This window comes from Chelonoidis abingdonii, chromosome 7 (genome assembly GCF_003597395.2).
Source record: "Chelonoidis abingdonii isolate Lonesome George chromosome 7, CheloAbing_2.0, whole genome shotgun sequence".
Lineage (NCBI taxonomy): Eukaryota > Metazoa > Chordata > Testudines > Testudinidae > Chelonoidis > Chelonoidis abingdonii.
Window position 1 is genome coordinate 93642627 of NC_133775.1, and position 18859 is coordinate 93661485.

The 18859-nt window shown below is 38.6% G+C and overlaps 1 protein-coding gene across 3 annotated transcripts in view; it reads left to right on the plus strand.

Annotated features, from left to right (window-relative positions):
- PRELID2 (PRELI domain containing 2) overlaps nt 1-15925 on the plus strand; it is a 45944-nt gene extending 30019 nt beyond the window's left edge. For 2 of the 3 annotated variants that reach the window (XM_032801434.2, XM_075068119.1), the window contains 3 exons: nt 4358-4463; nt 11556-11621; nt 12143-15925. In XM_032801434.2, coding sequence (XP_032657325.1) covers nt 4358-4463; nt 11556-11612 — 163 coding nt within the window. In that variant the 3' untranslated portion in view covers nt 11613-11621; nt 12143-15925. Of the gene's footprint in view, nt 1-4357; nt 4464-11555; nt 11623-12142 lie in introns of those variants that run through there. The other variant, XM_075068118.1, reaches the window with a different exon arrangement.
- The last annotated feature ends 2934 nt before the right edge of the window (nt 15926-18859 follow it).

The window sequence follows — 18859 nt, forward strand, 5'->3', positions numbered from 1 at the left end:
TGATACACTTTCCATTCCACTAACATCCAAAGGAGTATGTTAAACAGTGCTACTGAAGTTAGACATTTTTAAATCAACAGGTCTCGATAACTTGCAGCCAGGAGTTTTAAATGAGCTGGCCAAGGAGCTCACTGGACCATTAATGTTGACTTTCAATAAGTCTTAGAACACCTGGGGAAGTTTCAGAAGACTGGAAGAAAGTGAACATTGTGTCAGTATTTTCAAAGGGTAAACAAGATGATCCAGGTAATTAAATGCTTGTCAATCTGACGTTGATCCCAGGCAAGATAATGTAGTGGCTGATACGGGACTCCTTTACTAAAGGAGCGTAATATAATTAATACCATGGGTTTATGGAAAACAGATCCTATCAAACTGACTTGATTTCCTTTTTTTGATGTTACAAGTTTGGTTGCTAAAGGTAATAATGCTGATGCAATATACTTAGACTTCTGTTAATTGTAAACAGGGAATCATTGAGTGAGGGTATTTCTAGCACAGATCCACAGAGATCCATTCTTGGTACTACGCATATAACATTTTATTTTTTTGTCAGTGACCTGGATGAAACATAAAATCGTCACTGTTTAAAGTCCGCAGAAGACACAAACTGGGGGAGTGATAAATTAATGAAGAGGGAAGTGGCAATCTGGATTGCTTCGTAAACAGGGTGCAAACAAATGATATGTGTTTTTAATGCAGCTAAATGTGTGTATCTAGGAACAAAGAATGTAGTCCGTGCTTACAAGATTGGGTAATCTATCCTGAGAAGCAGTGACTCTGAAAAAGATTTGGGGGTTGTGGTGGATAATCATTCAAATATGAGCTTCTAGTGTGACGCTGCAGCCAAAGAGGCTAATGCAATCTTGGAATGCATAAACAGGGGACTCTTGAGTGGGAGTAGAGAGAAAGATATATCTCTGTATTTGTCACTTGTGCAACCTCTGCTGGAATGCTGGCTGTTTCTGGTGTCCACAATTCAAGAAGGATGCTGGGAAATTTGAGAGCCGCAAACCTGCCTTGTGGTGATAGACTTGAGCTTAGTCTGTTTAGCTTAACAAAGAGAAGGATAAGGGGTGACTTGTCTACAATCTATAAGTACCAACTTGGAGAACAAATGGATAATGGGCTCTTCAGTCTAGCAGAGAAAGGATAAAACAATCGAACAGCTGGAAATTGAAGCTTGACAAATTCAGCCTGGAAATAAGGCATAAATGTATATCCTTGAGAGTAATTAACTATTGGAATAATTTACCAAGGTTCATGCTGGATTCTCCATCACTGGCAATTTTTAGATCAAGATTGGATGATTTTTCTAAGAAGATTTGCTCTAGGAATTATTTTGGGGAAGGTCTATGGCCTGTGCTATGCAGGTCGTCAGACTAGATGATCAGAATGGTCCTTTCTGCCTTGGAATCTATGAAATATGCAGCACAGCCAGGACAAAAATTATAAGGGCTATTAATCCTTGTGCTTCAAGTGACAAGTTGATAAGCAGCTGGACTCAGGAAGAAATTTCTTCAGTTTTACTGTATTACAGAATTGGCTGGATGCAAGCCCCCCCCCCCCCCCCCCCCCCCCGCCCAATACTTGGAAGCACCTAATATATGCTACTGTCAGAGAGAGGACAGGGGATGGTCTACTGGCTTGTTACACTATGGTTGTTCATATGTTCTTATAACATTTTGTTTTAGGGCTTTGAAATGTTTTGTATTCCATCTAATCAATCAAGGACACCACTTGTCTGGTAGATTTTGCAAGATTCAGACTTCACAATTTTCATTTCTCTTCCATCTCTTGGCCCCCGCCCACCTGAATTTTAAAATACTTTGGCATCAGTTTATAACAGGCTATCTGAAAACTGTCCTTGTTATTACAGAAATGGGGCTGCTTGTGTTTGAAATTACAGCTTGTAAAAGTGCTGGATTGAACTGCTAGATTTTACAGAGCCATTCCCCTAGTCCAGATATTATGGATATCCAGGTCCATAAATACTGGAAATGCAAGACAGCACAAACACTTTGACCTTCTATCTCTCTGCTTTTAAGAGTTCTGCTAGTTTCCAGAATGTGGAAGGATTTTTGAAAGAGGAGAGGGGGACGGAACCCCACAACACAACCTTTGTTTGCTGTTTGGCTATCAAGAAGAGTATCCAGATCCCCTCAGATGACCCTTACTGGGATTATTTGACCCAGAAATGACTGGAGAACCACACTTGTTCCATTAAGATGTACATACTTGCAAGCCCCTTCGTTTTCAGTTTAAACCAATTTTTACCTAAAAATTCCTGGGTTTTACAAAAAGTGTTCGTTTTTTTTCCTGATTTTTTTTTTTACCCTACTTCTATATCATTTTATTTATCTATATATAAACTGGTTTTATTAGGAAAAATACATCATGCAATGTATTGCGTTACACAGAGACTACTGTATTATTGTATATGCAAAGCTGCATGTTGAAGTAAGGCTATGTATTAATCTAGATTAGAAGATACACGCAATAAGCAAACAGGCACATATGCAAACTCTGAAGGGTGTGCACATCTGAACGTACTGATGAATCTCAGGCCTACCACGTACACACTTCAAGCTGTTAGCAGATAACGGTTTAAAGATTTGACACACTAAAATGGGAAGAAAATGAAAATCTGTATCAATGTTTCAGAACACAAGGAAGAAGTCAAAAATTTAAAAAAAACAGGAGAAAAGGATGAAGCTGAGTGTATGTGCTGCAAATGGTGTTGTCCAATTATTAAATGTAAATATTATAGTTCTAATATAATAGTTCTAAGTCTAAAACAGTAAACTGTTCAAATGAAAAGTTTTATTTGGGGATTAGAGAGAGTGTTTTCTTCAGAGGTGGTGTTCTGTTTTAGTTCTCCAGCAAACCACATTGATGAACAGAATTCAAAGCATTAATCTACTGAATACTTCCCCCCCGTGTTTTTCCATCCACCACAATAAATGCTGATATTTCCCCAGAAAAATTAAATTTTTAGCACTGATTTTTCATCTGTTCTTGTTATTGTGGTAATAAACACTAGGAAAAATTAAATTTAAATAAAAACTGAAAATGAAGGGCCCTAAACTCATTTCAAATACACTCATTGCTCCATGTGTAGACACTTTTTTTATAAATTCTCACATAACAAAATCTTCCTCGCTAGAGGACCACACACTATCTAAATTTTAATTTTACTTTTGAAACCCCAAGCAAGCTGTGAGAGCATTCCTTGACACTGTCTGAATAAGAATATTGCTAAGCTTTTTGTACTAAAGACACTTTAATTAAACTTCCATCACGAAAACAATTAGGCCAAATTTGCAGTACTTAACTAGTCAATAATTTAGTAGCTAGATCTCATTAATAGACTTCTCCCTGTGACTGTGTTGTTGTAATGATGTGGCATTGCCAGCTGTGTGCTACAAGAATCAGTCAGTGATCAATATTTTCCATGAGCATTTTTTCTTGTTGTTGTCTCCCAGTCATGAAAAAGAAATAAAAATAAATAAATCTTGACTGTATGGGGTTGAGTCTTCATGGTGGCTTTATTGTCTCTTGTGGTCACATTCCTGTTTCTGAGAACAGTTTTCCTACACACTCAGCATCCACACTATGCAAATTGTTCCAGCTTGAGAGCTGTTGAACCAAACTGTCAACCCTGAATACGATGGAAACCACTTGAAGCCAGGGGGTGTGGCAGCACCTAGGGACTCCAAAATTATCTATCTTTGACTCCATTACATTGTTATATTAAGTTGCATTAATCTGAAGGACAAAAGCAAACGAGTTTGGTTCAGCTCAGTTTACAGATGTGGAACTAAGGCCTGGAGAAACTGAGTGAGGTCACATCACCACAATTGGCTACCTGGTGGCAGCCTCAGCGAGGTTGTAGAGGCTGAACTACACTCAGACATTTAGAAGAGAGATATCCAGGTTAGGACTGAGGCTTGCTGGCTTGCCAGTGTGGAAGTTAAGCTTGTTTTGCTGCTGCTTGTTTGTGGATGCAAAGGACCTTTAGTGTTCAAAGCTGTCAGTATGGCCCAACCTCACCAAGAAAAGGGGTGAGTGTCTTTCCCTGTGGTGGCTTCACCCACCATTCCTGCTACATCTTTCACCACCATTAATTTTAGAACAATAACGAAACCATTTTGAGGAATAACGATGTAACTGTCTCCCCCGATGATGGACAAAATCACTGTTCTTCCCTGCCCACAATAGTACCTTCGCTGATCCACTTGTCTGAATCTAAACAATGAATTTTGATTTTTGTGCCTGTTTCTAAAATATAGTTCATAATAGAATTACTGTCCATGCATTTAAAGAGGAATACAATTGTTACATTCCTGTTTTATAGGACAGAGTTCATCCAGAAAGGGAGGATATCCATTACTGGAGCAGGGTTGCTCAATTGTGTATTGGAAGCTTTTGCTCAAACCTTTCTAAGTCAAGGCGTCAAGAAGGTAGGTTTAATTTATTATTTATATTTGTTCCTAAAATTACATTTGAAATCTGTCGAATTCTGCCAATCCCTAATAATCCAGTTTGGGTTTTAAAATCTTAAGGAATTGAAACTTGGCTTCTTTACCCATCATATAAAAATAACTTTGGTCTTTTCCTTTAATTGGAAATAATAGAACAAGAAATGGGATACAGTTTGAATATGTAATAGTAATTTTCCAAATGTATTTTTAAATCATTTGGTTAAATTCATTATTCTCATTTCCTCTAGATGTTGAAACTTTTTTCCTGCTAACATTTCAGTGTACTAATTAATAATAGCTTATCGTTTTATAGCACTCTTGCATCCAATCGTCTTACAGTACTTAACAAACATGCATGTATGGCTGCACTTTCCCCCCAGTAATGTTGGATGCTTCAGGCATCTTAATATATTTACAATAGCAACAGTCAATCTTCTTGTAACAATTTTATATGGATCAATAATCTTGTCTTTTTGGTAAGAATTATGAAAGGAAATAAAAGCCACTCTGGTATCCAGAAGTGTATCCCAAAGGAAATAATATTCCAACATCATTAGCTTGAGGAAGGCATGTCATATTGAAGATCCGGGTTTACAAACAAAAATCTCATGCAAATTATTCACCATGAAATTGAATGATGTAGAGTTCTTAACATTCGTTGGATGTGGGGGTTTTGAGGAGGAGGAAATGTTGGTCTCCAACTGGCTCCATATGCAATTTTTCATCAGCTAGAAACAAAAGGGATGCTTAATTAAGCCTTTTCACTGAAAAAATAAACATCTTGAGTGTTTTGACAGGTATGTTGCTTTGATGTACATAAATGTGGGTGGGTGACCAGTGGTGCTGCATTTTCATATTGGGATATAAATCTTACATAATGCAAAAATGTAACTGACCTAAACTTCCATTATTTACAGCTTTTTTTTCTTTACCAGGAGTAATTTCACTTTTTAAATGTACTTAAAGGACCCGCATTGTCAAAGGTGTATTCAGTTGACTTCTAATTAGGAACAGATAAAAATGATAGACTTTTGGGGTGTAAGATTTTCAGAAGTACTTTTTTGCGTGCTATCAGGTCCCTCTATTCTCGGAGCGAGAGCTGTGTTTTTGTATTCTTGGCATTACGTTGAATTCGTTCAGGATGGGCGTTGGACTCCGCCAAGGGTGCGTCTCGTCCCCACTGCTGTTCGTGATTTTTCTGGATAGGATATTAAGGGGCAGCTGAGCTGTGGAGTGCATCTTGTATGGGGACGTGGAGGTGGCTTCTCTGTTTGCAGATGATGTCCTTCTTGCATGTTCAGACTGTGATCTCTGATGTTTTTGTTGCCGAGTATGAAGCGGCTGGGATGAGACTCAGCAGCTGCAAATCGGAGGTCATGGTCCTCTCCCAGAAGAGAGTGGACTGTTCCTTCCAGGTGATGGGGGGAGCAGCTGCCCTTAGTTGAAGGGTTCAACTGTCATAGGGTCTCGTTCACAAGTGATGGTAAGCGGGAGTGTGAGATCGACCGGCAGATTGGTGTGGCGGCAGCAGTGATGTGGGAGCCATACCTATCTGTGGTGGAGCAGTGGAAGCTTAATTCTTGGATGAAGTTCTCTCTTTACAGGTCACTCTACATCCCCATCCTCACGTATGGCCATGAACTTTGGGTAGTGACTGAAAGGACAAGATTGTGGGTACAAGTAGTGGAAATGAGGTTTCTTCACAGGGTGGCTGGGCTTACTCTGAGATATGGTGAAGGGCTTGGCTATTTGGGAGAGTCTCAGGTTACAGCTGCTACTCCTGCGGATTGAGAGGAGCCCACTGAGGTGGTTCAGGAACCTGATTAAAAAAATGAGAGGCTGATTTGAAAAATATGGCTCCAGGTGTTACACTCAGAAATATTTCTCTGTTGTTTTCATTTTTCCTCCCCCTTAGGTTACACTTGCTACACTAAAAAGCCTTATTCTTTTGAAATAACTACTGTCTCCTTTTTACACCTCCTATAAATCTTTATTTTATAATGGGTTAAACTTTAAGCACATTTCTAGTATATCACAGCTTGGTTGGGGATCTTTACTAGAAAGGGCTGAGAATGAGGTAGTTCCGATTATACTCAGCTAAAATATATGCTCGCTTTCAGCGATAGAAAGATAATCTTCTAAAGTGTTAAAGCAACATACACTTAATAAATGAGCACTTTTGCGTTAGAAAGATTCCTATAGCTTTGGGTTTCCTGTATTCCCAAAGGCAGCACTAGGTGAAGATTAATTCATATAGAAATATCTGCTGTTCAGAATTGTGCCAGTAGTAATTCAATTAATCCTAAAGACAAAATCTTGAGACTATTAATAAGGAGAGTCATTTTACCCCTAATGAATTGCTTTTTTCTGCATTAGAGAAGAAATGTATGAAATAATTCATTAAGACCTAATCAATCTTCTTGAGATGCAGATTTGTATCTGTACCAAACTTATATCATGTAGCCAAAAAGACACTTCCTCGTTATACCTGGTATTTGTAGTGCTTATAAAAAAATAGAAGTATAATACGGTCAGGATTTTGAAGAGTTTACAGAGAACATACCCATCCCTACTCCCCAATCCCCTGCCACTAGTCCAGATTTAAATCCTACATTTTTTAGGGATTAAAATGAGAGAGGTTATTATGGTGGGGTGGTGGGAAGTAGAATTGAGGGACTGGAGGGGAAAGCATTGAGAGAGGGCATAGGCTTCAGATGGAGCAACAGAAAATGCTGTCTTAATATTTATAGTTATGAATAGACGACAATCAGGTGCCTGTTTTTTCCCACACAATCAGTATTCAATATCTCTGAATTTCCTATCGTAACAGAGTAGAAGGCACTTCTCTATTCATGGAGCACTAGAGAAGGTGATTTTTGATTTTTTTCAGTAGGTTTCATTACTGAGATATGATCTCAATAACTGTTAAACTGTGTTTTTAAAAAAATGGAATGACTGTGAAATTTTTGACTCCTGCCTCTAGAATTTCTTCTTCGATTTAACTGAAATGTTGACCAGAAATTGTACCCTTTGATGGGAAATAAGCTGTGATGTGTCAGAATTATTCCTTTTGTTTTGTAGAAGTTAGGAGTTGGAGCTTGAAAACAGGAAAGTGAACTTAAAAGTAGAGAGGGATGTTGCGGGAGGGCCTGGGTTTTTATTGCTGCCTTAACGATCCTTTTATAATACTCTGACAATGTAAAGGAGCCCCAAACCATGAATGTATAGGGGGTTCCCTTGCTAGCATAGAATTGACCAGGGGGCCCAGGGTGCGTGCTGGGGAAGGGAGAAGGAAAGTCCGTTGGAGTTACTCTCCTGCTATTCTCTGCTTTCCATGGGCAACCAGAGCATAAGTTATGACAGTTTTGAGACTTGGGGAGTGCAAAGGTAGCTTAAAGCACCCAGTGCAGGATTGGAGCAATGGAGAGTTGAGGCCGAAATCTTTCTTTATAATCTAGTGAATGGTGATGTATCTGTTCGGGGAGTTGCTCCATTACAGGGGGGAGGGATAGCTAAGTGGTTTGAGCATTGGCCTGCTAAACCCAGGGTTGTGAGTTCAGTCCTTGACAGGGGCCACTTAGGGATCTAGGGCAAAAATCAGCACTTGGTCCTGCTAGTGAAGGCAGGAGGCTGGACTCAATGACCTCTCAGGGTCCCTTCCAGTTCTAGGAGATGGGTGTATCTCCTAGTGTTGTTGTTACACTCAATGCAGAAAGTAAAGAATGTAAATAATTTTTTCCCCTGAAAATTTCACTGCAGGGGGAAAAAATAATTCTGTGGCTAGTGTTCATCTGCCTAGTAGCCAATAAGACTATCTATAGGAATAATTCAAAAATCTGGACAGATATGCTGTGGGTATCCCAGATATCACATGTCATTCTGGCACTAGTCAGACAGAAGGCATCGCCAATATTAGAACTCTGGTCTCTAGTTTATTAAATATTGTGTAGACATAGCAGCTGGAAAATGCTTACTAGCTTGAAGGGGAATTGGTGAGCAACAAATCATCTTATTTTTATCCTGCTTTAAAAAAAAAAGTGATCTAATTGGTTTGTAGGTTCATTGCTGATCATCTGCCGAGTGATTCGTATACAATGTGCAAAAGGCAGATTGAAGTAAAACTGGTTTAAGACCATTTTATAAAATGACCCTGCATACCAGTGTGTTGGTTTGAGTCTTATCCAATGTCTGTTAAGCCCTGCATTATCTGTAGTATTGCCCATTCCTGGAATATAATTTTAGATTAATTTTTGATGCCAAGAACAACCAAAAAGCATAATGAGATGGAAAAATAAATGAGTTATGTTTTCATTTATATAATTAATCTAAAATGATGGAATTAGAGTACTTGGCATGCAAATAATAACCAAATTTTTGTTTAATCTCAAATGTCTTTGTTGTGGTTGCAAAAAGAACACGCGATATTAGGATGCTGTTTTCAGAGGTTTAGCATGATAGAGGAGCTTATTGTAAGAAGTGGCTAGTTAATCAAAAACATCCAGGTTACATATCTTTGTACTGGAAGTGGGGATGAATTTTACATTCAGACCTGGGTTTTTTTTTCCTGATCAGAATCAAATTTATGGTTTCTACTTAAGATAAAATTCTCCGAACAGCCACTTAATCTCATATTTTATTAATATTATACAATTCAGTAGTTGTACGTGGTACATTACAGACATGATCTTTGTCCAAAGTAGCTTGGAGACTATATTAGTTTCCACCTGCTAGGGAGGGAAGGAAGGGCGGGCTGGCTGGCTCAGTAGTTTGAGCATTGGCCTCTAAATCCAGCATTGTGAATTCAATCCTTAAGGGGGCCACTTAGGGATCTGGGGCAAAATCAGTACTTGGTCCTGCCTAGTGAAGGCAGGGGGCTGGACCCAATGATCTTTCAGGGTCCCTTCCATTTCTATGAGATAGGTATATCTCCATACATTATATTATTAGCTAAAGTTCCTTAACTTGGTTGTTTCTATGGTGTTGGAGAACCCCATAGATTGCCATTCATCAGACTTTCCTTATTTATTTTGTCAACCACTTTTCTTGGTTTGTTTTTGTACCTTCTTTGATATCAGATGTCCTGTGTGAGACTTCTAAAAGAACATATCACCCAAAAAGTTACACTTCTGAGTCTTAGAATCCATACAACTCTGTAAGCTCTTGGGTCCTATGCCAACTAATACAGTAGTATCTGGATATTTTCAAGAAAAGAGAGATTCTTGCAGGCAGGGGGGCGGAGAAATCTTTGCCTTGAAAAAAATATTCTATGGCTTGTCAATCAGAAAAGCTTTTAAGCTGTATCTATAAAGGTGGACAGCTTAATGGGTAAGCAATGTTTGTTCTGCATTTCAAGTGCATCATTGCACTGTAAGCAGTGTAAATTTAGCCCCTTTAAGCTTGATCTCCTGGGGCTGAGATTTAAGTGTTTGAACTTTAGTTGAAAGGCATATATTGATTAGTCTTTGATTTAGTCATTCTCGACTGAAAAGTTACTCAGTAATGACTTGTACCTGCCCTTTAGTGTATATATTTTTTTAAATTCATTTTGTAGATTCTCTCCCCACCCCTCAACAATTCTGCTTGAAAGACTGCAATACTATGAGGAGGAGAAAAGAAAAAGCAGCTGTCACACTGTGAACATAATTGATTCAATAAATAACATTTTTAAATTCCCCAGGCAAACCTCGGAGTCTTCACTTATGTCAATTAGTGCTCTATTCTATAAATGGTGGCATGCTTAATTTAGACTGGTGGGCTAAGCTAGCCAGTTCTCACTTCCTATAGAAAGAATAGTCCATGGAAGGCGAGCTATTATATACAATTCAAAAATTTCACCTGATTTTAATGTAGAGCTGTGTAAAGAAGTGCTCTTAAACTTTTTATTAAAACTAGTAATTGCTTTTTATTCCCCCTGCAGCGACTTGACCTGAGCAAGGATTTTCTCAGCTTGTTGAACAGAAGAATACACAGGGTGAAATCCTGGCATCATTGAAGACCATGGCAAAACTTCCATTAATTTCAGTGAGGCCAAGATTTCGCCAACAGGATCTGAACATGTAGTACCAAACGTTATACATAGTCTGGCAGGGCGTACTCCCTTAGGGCCCTGCATCTTTACCACTTTCTTCCTCCTTAGCACTGTAACAGCCTGAGTTGGTTAGCATACAGGTGCGCTGTAAGGCCTGCTTTTTATCCTTTGCCTGGGAGGACCTGGATATTGGGCTAGGGCAGTTAATTTACTGTTCTTGTCACTGACGAGTTTGACTTGAGCTGGGTTTCTTTGCTTATTAAGCATCTTTCTGAAAGTTTCAGGGGCTCCCAGAATATTGGATTATTATAGTTTAGTAAAAGTTTTGAATGAATCAATAAATAGAACAGGCTAATGTATGCTGCCTAAGACATTGCCTGTCCTGAGGATTAACCCCCATTTCAACAGTCAGTGACAAGTAACCTGTGTGTTTTGCTCTGGTGTAGTCCTGTAGTGTAGATAAAGCAAGTGTCATATGTATTAGTAGCGCTTACCCCAGTTTCCAGCAGTGTTTATCTGATGCTCCTTTATTAAAAATAATGCCCAGCTCTTATGCAGCATGTTTCATCCATAGAGTTCAAAGCCGTTTACAGCAAAGGTAAGCGTTGTCCCCATTTTACAGATGGAGGTAGAGAGAAATGAAATTGGCAAAGTTCACGCAGCTACCCAGTGGAAGAGCTGGGACCAGAACCCAGATGTATGGAGTCCCAAGCCAGTGCTCCAGCTACTAGGCCAAGGTGCCTTCTGTTAGAATAGAATGCTGTGGGAACAATATGATGTAAACCCTCCCCCCCCTCATCTTCCCACTACCCCATATGTACACACCAAGCTATATAATTGCACTGCTACTCCAGTATTGCTGCAGACAAAATTACAATGGAGTTATTGCCATTTTATAATAACAGTAAATTGTTTTTTTTCCAGATTTGACCATCTTCCCGTTGTTTGGATGATCTGAACAAGTCATCTGCTTGCATGTTGTAGTGTCTGTTTTAATATATGTGATATATATGTAAGTTGTGATTTGTCTGTATTCTTTACAGGGTATTAGAATAATGGAGACTCTTCTTCAGGAACAGTGTGGGTGCCCATTTTCCTGAGAAGGAACTGTAAGTGTCATCAATTTAAAGATTCAAAATACAATATGTATATATTTGCACACACAAAATGTGTTTATAAAACAGATTGTTTTAATTGGTAATTTTTTGCTTATATACATTTCTTAACTAATATACTCCACGTTAGTACATACAGACTTTATATAGAATTTATCTTCCATTTTGAATAATATCCAACACTTACCCATTCTGATTACAGGAAAAAATAATGAACTGCTGCTTTGTAAAACTTGATAATACAGTAGTGTTCCTTAATATCACGTTAAGACCTCTTTTGTGGGCTGTCTTTTTCTCCCCCGTAACTTATCTATCGCTAGACCATGAGAGTGATAGTCAGACTTAATAAAACAAGATGTTCGCTTAGTCTGGAGATCTTTATTGCTTGCCGAAAAGTAATCTCTTCAGAGATTGCCCATAGAGGCAAGATTTGGCCGACTTTAAAAGTAGCTTCAGAATGAGAACAAATGGCTATTGATTAGCTCCTAATAAATATTCTTCTATGCTTTTTACAGGAAGAAAAGTGTCATCAGAGCATTGTATCTTTATTACTGTCACTGTTTCCAAGGAAGTTATCCAAATTTTATTGGTACCATTTTATTGAGGAAACTGAGTATTCAATATGCTCAGCTTGGAGAAAAGATGACAATAGTCTATACATCTTTTGGATAAGATTAAGGAAAGATACGCTGTTTAAAGGGACTCTGATCCCGAGAGATCCTGAAGAAGCAGATGTAAATGTGGAAATAATGTTTTCATGTGGATTTCTGGTGAAATTTCCAGAGACTAAGAATTCACTGAGAGAACCAACATCAGCAAAAACATAAATAGCCCTTTTTGCTGTGAAGAGAGAGATCTTCTACCATGTCAACCAGTTAATCTTGAGTCTTGCCAAGAGAGGTGTGAATATCCTCTATTAATTTTAATAGTTTATTTTTAAGCTTGGTTGCTAGGGACAGTGATTCTATTCACAATGCATAATCTAAAAGGAAGCATCAATGGAAATGTGTGCCATCAGTTGTGTGGACTCAGCATCTCTCTGCAGGTATTTGGTATTTCCAATGGGTCTGCAAAACCTGAAAACAAACAACAAATTAAAACTTCCTTTGAAAAAAAATTGTCTAGTCCTTCCGAATGTGAACTAATGCAAAACTTTCCTGCTGAGCCTATAGAAACACGGAAACAGTAGTCCTGGGAGACGAGATTACTGTACTGTACACCCACTTGGAATCATCACCCCACTGAGGAGAAACCTAGTAATGGCAATTTAAGTGTCAATTTTGCTAATTATTTCACTGCTGAGACTTTAGCAGAAACATCCATCTAACATGCCCGTGCCAGTGTGGTTGGATTCATTTCAAAGGATGTCCCACCGCTATAAAGTTACAAGTTTTAAAATGAAAATATTTGATTGTCCCCAAACGTTTTCTTTCTTTTTGTTTTTCTTTGGTCCTGATAGGAGCCTGTGGAGAAGCTTAAGGGGATTAGAAGATTTCTGAGTAAAATTCTTAAGGGAAAAGAGAGCTTGCATGGATGAGGGATTCATTTTGAAAGAGCAATTTTATTTAAAACCTCTTATTAAAAATACAAGTAATTTAGGACCAGATTTGGGTACCCTTGCTCATGCTGAACAATACCTCAATCCACAAAGAGTCCCACTGAAGTCAATGGGTGTCAGGTGGTACTAAGTGCTTTCAGCTGAGCGTGAGTGTGATTGTTTTTACTACTGAGGCTTTGGAGGGGAGAATTTTTGGCAAATCCACACTACTGTATTCCATGCCAGAGGATCTTTAATATCCATGCAGAACAGGCTGGGCCTCTGCTTTTAACACCTTGTTGGAACAGCTTGTGGGGGAGGGGGGGAGAAAAAGAAGACCTAGTACACACTTTTTAGTAGCAAGATCAACTAGCAATAGAATCATTTGATTAGGGAGATATTGAGCTGTTGTTGTTAATGATGCTTAACAGTCAGTTAAATAAAGTTCTTGTAGCAACAATGTGGAGCCAAATCTTGTTCAGTGTGAGGAAAATTGGAATAGGTAAGTTAAGTCCTTTCCAACCCTATCAGATATAGTTTTTGATCAAAACGGCTAAAGCAGCATGGAATATAATCCCATTTGCTGTCTACAATCAGTATATCAAGGAACGTTTAACTCACTGCTTCCAGAGGTTAACCAACATGTCTAGTTATCTGGAAAATTTAATTTTAAGGCACCTCAGGATATAATCCAATGTAATAGAGTCCAGTAATAAAATTTAGTCAACTTTTGTAATTTGTGATTGAGCTGAAAAGGAATATGCTAACAAGGGGTTGCTCTTATGTTTAAAAATTTTGATGAATGATTCCTGATGGCATATGCCCCAATCCAGCAGAGTACTCAAGAACATGAGTAGTGGCGAGTAGCCCCAGCGTCTCCAATAGGACCACTCGTGCCTAGAGTTATAGACTTGCTTTCCTGGATCTCAATCTTTATGAAGTGAAGACAGAAACAGAAATGAACAAACGTTCTGCAAACGCTTTAAAAAAAATAAAACACTAAAAAATTAAAAGCTACACTTCTGAAAAGCTGGGCCTTAATCTGTAATTCGTATGGTCAATATTTTGGCGTGACAGAAATCTGATTGCTCATAACACTAAAGGCATATAGCACATATAGCACACTTCTGAGGAAAAAGGAGACCTAAAAAGACAAGCATTTGTAAGTGAGAAAGTGGCACTGTTTATCTTCTGAGATCATAATCCTGTAGATAACATCAGTTTTTTGAATAAACTAACATTCTTTTAGAAGTGCAGCATTAAATGTTTTCTAGAGATTCAAATGGGTAGAGTATATGGGATCTGATAGAAAATCCTCCTTTAACCACCCAAAGGACTGGTTGGGGAAAAGTATCCAAATAATAAGTAAGTTTAGTCTAATGTACCGATATGAAAGTTTTTCTAGATGTATTCAATGACTGATTAATGATTGAGAATAGTTGCTCAGATATATCATGGTGGTAGTGATATGTAAATACATAGATTCTTTTTGTAAACGTATAGGCCAAGATTGTCAAAGTCCTGCTGTGTCCTTAGTAGGTCCCTAAATAACTGGCTCGAAGTTTTTTTTTCCAAGGAGCCTAATTTTATGCACTGCAGGGTATGACTGAAGGCTCACTTTAGTTAGGGGAAAGTAATATATTTGCTTCAGTGGGCTTTGGGTTGGGCCCACAGTTTTAGTAATCTTGGCCATAAGGACCACCTAAAGTCATGTTCCCTCATACTTGTAAACTTTCCTCTCCTAGATAGTGCTGCATATGCCATCCAGTGAAATCTTTTAATAGTTACATAAAAGTTAAAAGTTTTTTCCTTACTCAAGACCAATACACCTGGGACAAAATAATTTTTGCTTATTTTTTCTCTGTAACTTTGTGTCATTCTAGATTACGTCTATGCTTCTAGGCAATTTAGAAATTCTCTTTAAGCGTTGCTTATTGCAGTTTTTATTACTGGTTTTTAAAATCTTTTTTTTTGTTCTTTTGTAGATTGTTCTAATGCTCTGGGGGGGAGTTTTGTACACAGTTAAAAACAAATTTTTGTTAAGGAACAAGATAAACAAACAACTCAAAACTAATAGGAAGAATCCTAGGTAAAATGATGACTCTAAGCTCTCAGTAATGAAAGAGTCTTTGGAGGTGAGGAAGGGCAAATTGTATTTCAGAATGAAGTAGATCATTTGTCTTTAACTATATTGTGGTTATGAGCTTTATCATGATAAATTAACAAATTTTCATCCTAACATAGCAGTAGCAGTCCTTTTTGCTAATGCACTCAGTAGTATATTTCAGATAGCTAATAGTTTATGGCAGCAGTAGCAATCAATTTTGTGTATGTGTGTATATATAATATAATATAAATTTTTAGCCAAGCCAACTGCTACTATAGCATATAAAAGAAAATCATGAATGTGGAACAATGATTCAGGGACTTTATTTCAGCCGGGTGATCTATTATCAGTTTAGCCATATGATGAGGAAAGGTGCTGTATTTTTTTATATATATATGTAGTGTGTATGAATGTATGTTAACTGTTGGATACACAATGTTTTTATATGCAAACTATTGTACTGTGAATACTGAATGTATTATCATGCCATTGTATATATGCTGTGTGATTATACAAAGGCTACTTGAACACAAAGGAAATGTAAAATGTCAGCTGACTACAACAGCAAATGACATCACTCCCTGTACAACCTTGAAATAGTGCACCTCATTACATTGCAATTTTCTAATAAAATAAAATGTATTTGAACTCCTGTTTCCAGACTATGTTCTGTTCTGTTCTGTTTGGAGGTTCCCACCACTGGGCTTGCTCAGATAAACGGGAAAAAGAAAGAGAGAGAGAGAGAGAGAGAGAGAGAGTGTGTGTGTGTGGAGAGGGGGTTCCCTTCCAGTTCTTTCATCCAAATAGAATCAGCTTTCCATGCATGAATTGCCTTTTTCTAGTCTGGATACTATAGCATTGATCCTATGAGTACTTACACTTACATCTAGCTTACCCTGAAGGCAAATGGGACTACTCATGTGAGCAAAGTTATGTGTATGCATGTTTACAGGATTAAGCCATGTGCTAGTCACAGCTGGCTTAAATTTGCATTACATTTTAAATCAGTAGACCTAAGTCAGTTTATCAGTTGAAAATTTGGCCCTAATATGTCTTGTATGGAAAGAACCCTGGCCAATCCATGGATATTGGCACAATGGACTGAATTGCCTCTAGTTCTGTTTCTCACTTTGCTAGTTAACTGAACTCTTATAATTTTGGTCTTCTAGCACTGAATAGTAAGCATTTGTGAAATGTGAAAAGCATGTAATGACAAACACAAAATGCAATTTTCTAATATTTATAGGTATTCTCTTGCATGTTAATTCTTTTTATTGCTTCGAAGGAAACAATAAAAATATTTCTCATAACTTAAAATCCTTCACTGCCTAGAACAACTGCTTGGAAATTTGTGACTAACATTTTGATTTTCGATCAATAGCTATATTATTTCAATGGATTTTTTTTTTTAAAGCAGAACACATCAGTGGGAGTTCAGATAAAAAACAAACAAAACCAGATACCATGATCTAATCCCCAAATTTTCATTTGTTACTCAGTCTGCACAAGTGCATTGAAACATTTTTGTTCTTGGAGGTAGATGGTTTTAAAACTCTTGCAGTGTATGTCAAGAAAATAGACCAAATATAAAGGTAAGTTACATTTTTGTACCCTCCAGTTCTTCTTCGAGTGATTGCTCATATCCATTCCAGTAGGTGTACGCGCTGCGCGTGCACGTTCCTCGGAAGACTTTTACCCTAGCAACTCCAGCGGGCCGGCAGGTCGCCCCCTAGAGTGGCGCCGCCATGGCGGGTAATATATACCCCTGCCGGCCCGCCCGCTCCTCAGTCCCTTCTTACTGCCGTGTCGGTCGTTGAACTGTGAGCGTGGCATAGCTGTCCTCCACGCCCTAGCTTCTCTTCGTTCATCATTTAAGTTCTAGTTTTAATTATAGTTCACTTAGTATAGATATGTTGTTAAGTTAAGTCTCAGTGTACAAGTTAACGGTCAGGGCTAGCCCTCTCCCACGCTCGGCGCGGGCTCATGCCTGGTTTGCCGGGTTCAAACCGTGCTCGGCCTGAAAAGCCGATGCCCACTGCGATCCCATGATGCCTGCTTGAAGTGCCTGGGGAATCGCACATCTCCGAGAATGCCGCATTTGCAAGGCCTTCAGACGAGGACCAAGAAGGAGCGAGACCAGCGCCTCAAGACGCTCCTGAATGAATCGGCACTTAACCCTGCGTCCTCGGCACCGAGTGCCGCTTCGGCTCCGGCACCGGATCTCTCCGGCGCCGCAAAAACGCCACGGCACCGCCTTTCTCCGGCACTGGCTCACGGGAAGAGGCCCTCGACGTCCTCTACCCCGGCTAAACAGCCCCGAAAGGAGCACCCGGCACTGACGTCGGCCATGTTGGGACAAGGTATGGAACATGCTTTCAGAGCAACACTCAGATACGGAAACTACAGAACCCAAACCACCAAAAAGAAAATCAACCTTCTGCTGGTGGCATCTAACTCAGATGATGAAAATGAACATGCATCGGTCTGCTCTGCTTTGGATAGTTATCAAGCAGAACCCGTCATCAGTATGGACGCATGTCCTATGGAATGGTGGTTGAAGATGAAGGGACATACGAATTTTTAGTGTATCTGGCATGTAAATATCTTGTGACACCGGCTACAACAGTACCATGCAAATGCCTGTTCTCACTGTCAGGTGCTATTGTAAACAAGAAGCGGGCAGCATTATCTCCTGCAAATTGAAGTAGGACTGAGTGGACTTGTAGGCTCTAAGTTTTATATTATTTTACTTCTCAATGCAGTTATTTTTTGTACATAATTCTACATTTGTAAGTTCAACTTTCATGATAAAGAGCTTGCACTACAGTACTATTAGGTGAATTGAAAAATACTATGCACTGTAAAAAACAAAAGATATTTGTAATAAAAATAAATATAAAGTGAGCACTGTACACTTTGTATTCTGTGTTGTAATTGAAATCAATATATTTGAAAATGTAGAAAACATCCAAAATATTTAAAGAAATGGTAATCCTTTATTGATTAATCGCACTGTTAAACACGATTAATTTTTTTAATCACTTGACAACCCTAGTGGAGAGACACTAATTTTTAATCTCTCCAGAAACACTTCTGCTGCACACATCACTAAAGTATCTAAGCCATGTACAGTACATAGAGCCAATGCAGTCTAGTCCAGCTTGTGTGTTTTGCCTGTATGAACTCTTAACCATGAAAACAATGGGTAAGATACAGTTCAGAATTTTTACAGCTGTGCATCAATAAAAGTTATCAATTTGTCTGCTGCTACAGTTTCTGCACTGATAGACTTCATGAATGCTGTATCCCTCAGTGCGCAGGTTGAAACGTTTTGTTGCTGTAACTTTACCCTTTGCCTTTTCTCTGATGAGCAAAATCATTAGTCACACGGAAATCAAAGAAACTCTTGTCAACAAGTCTGAAGAAGTCCCTTAAGACTCCACAAAGTGAGTTTAACAGAGAAGTGGATCTGACCGATTAGTTCCTCAGAGAAGCTACTTACAATAGAGATGGGAGTGGGATGGATATAAAAGGTCACATTTAGTATAGTGTAGTGTGGGGTGAATGGTAGAAAACTTCCATATTTTC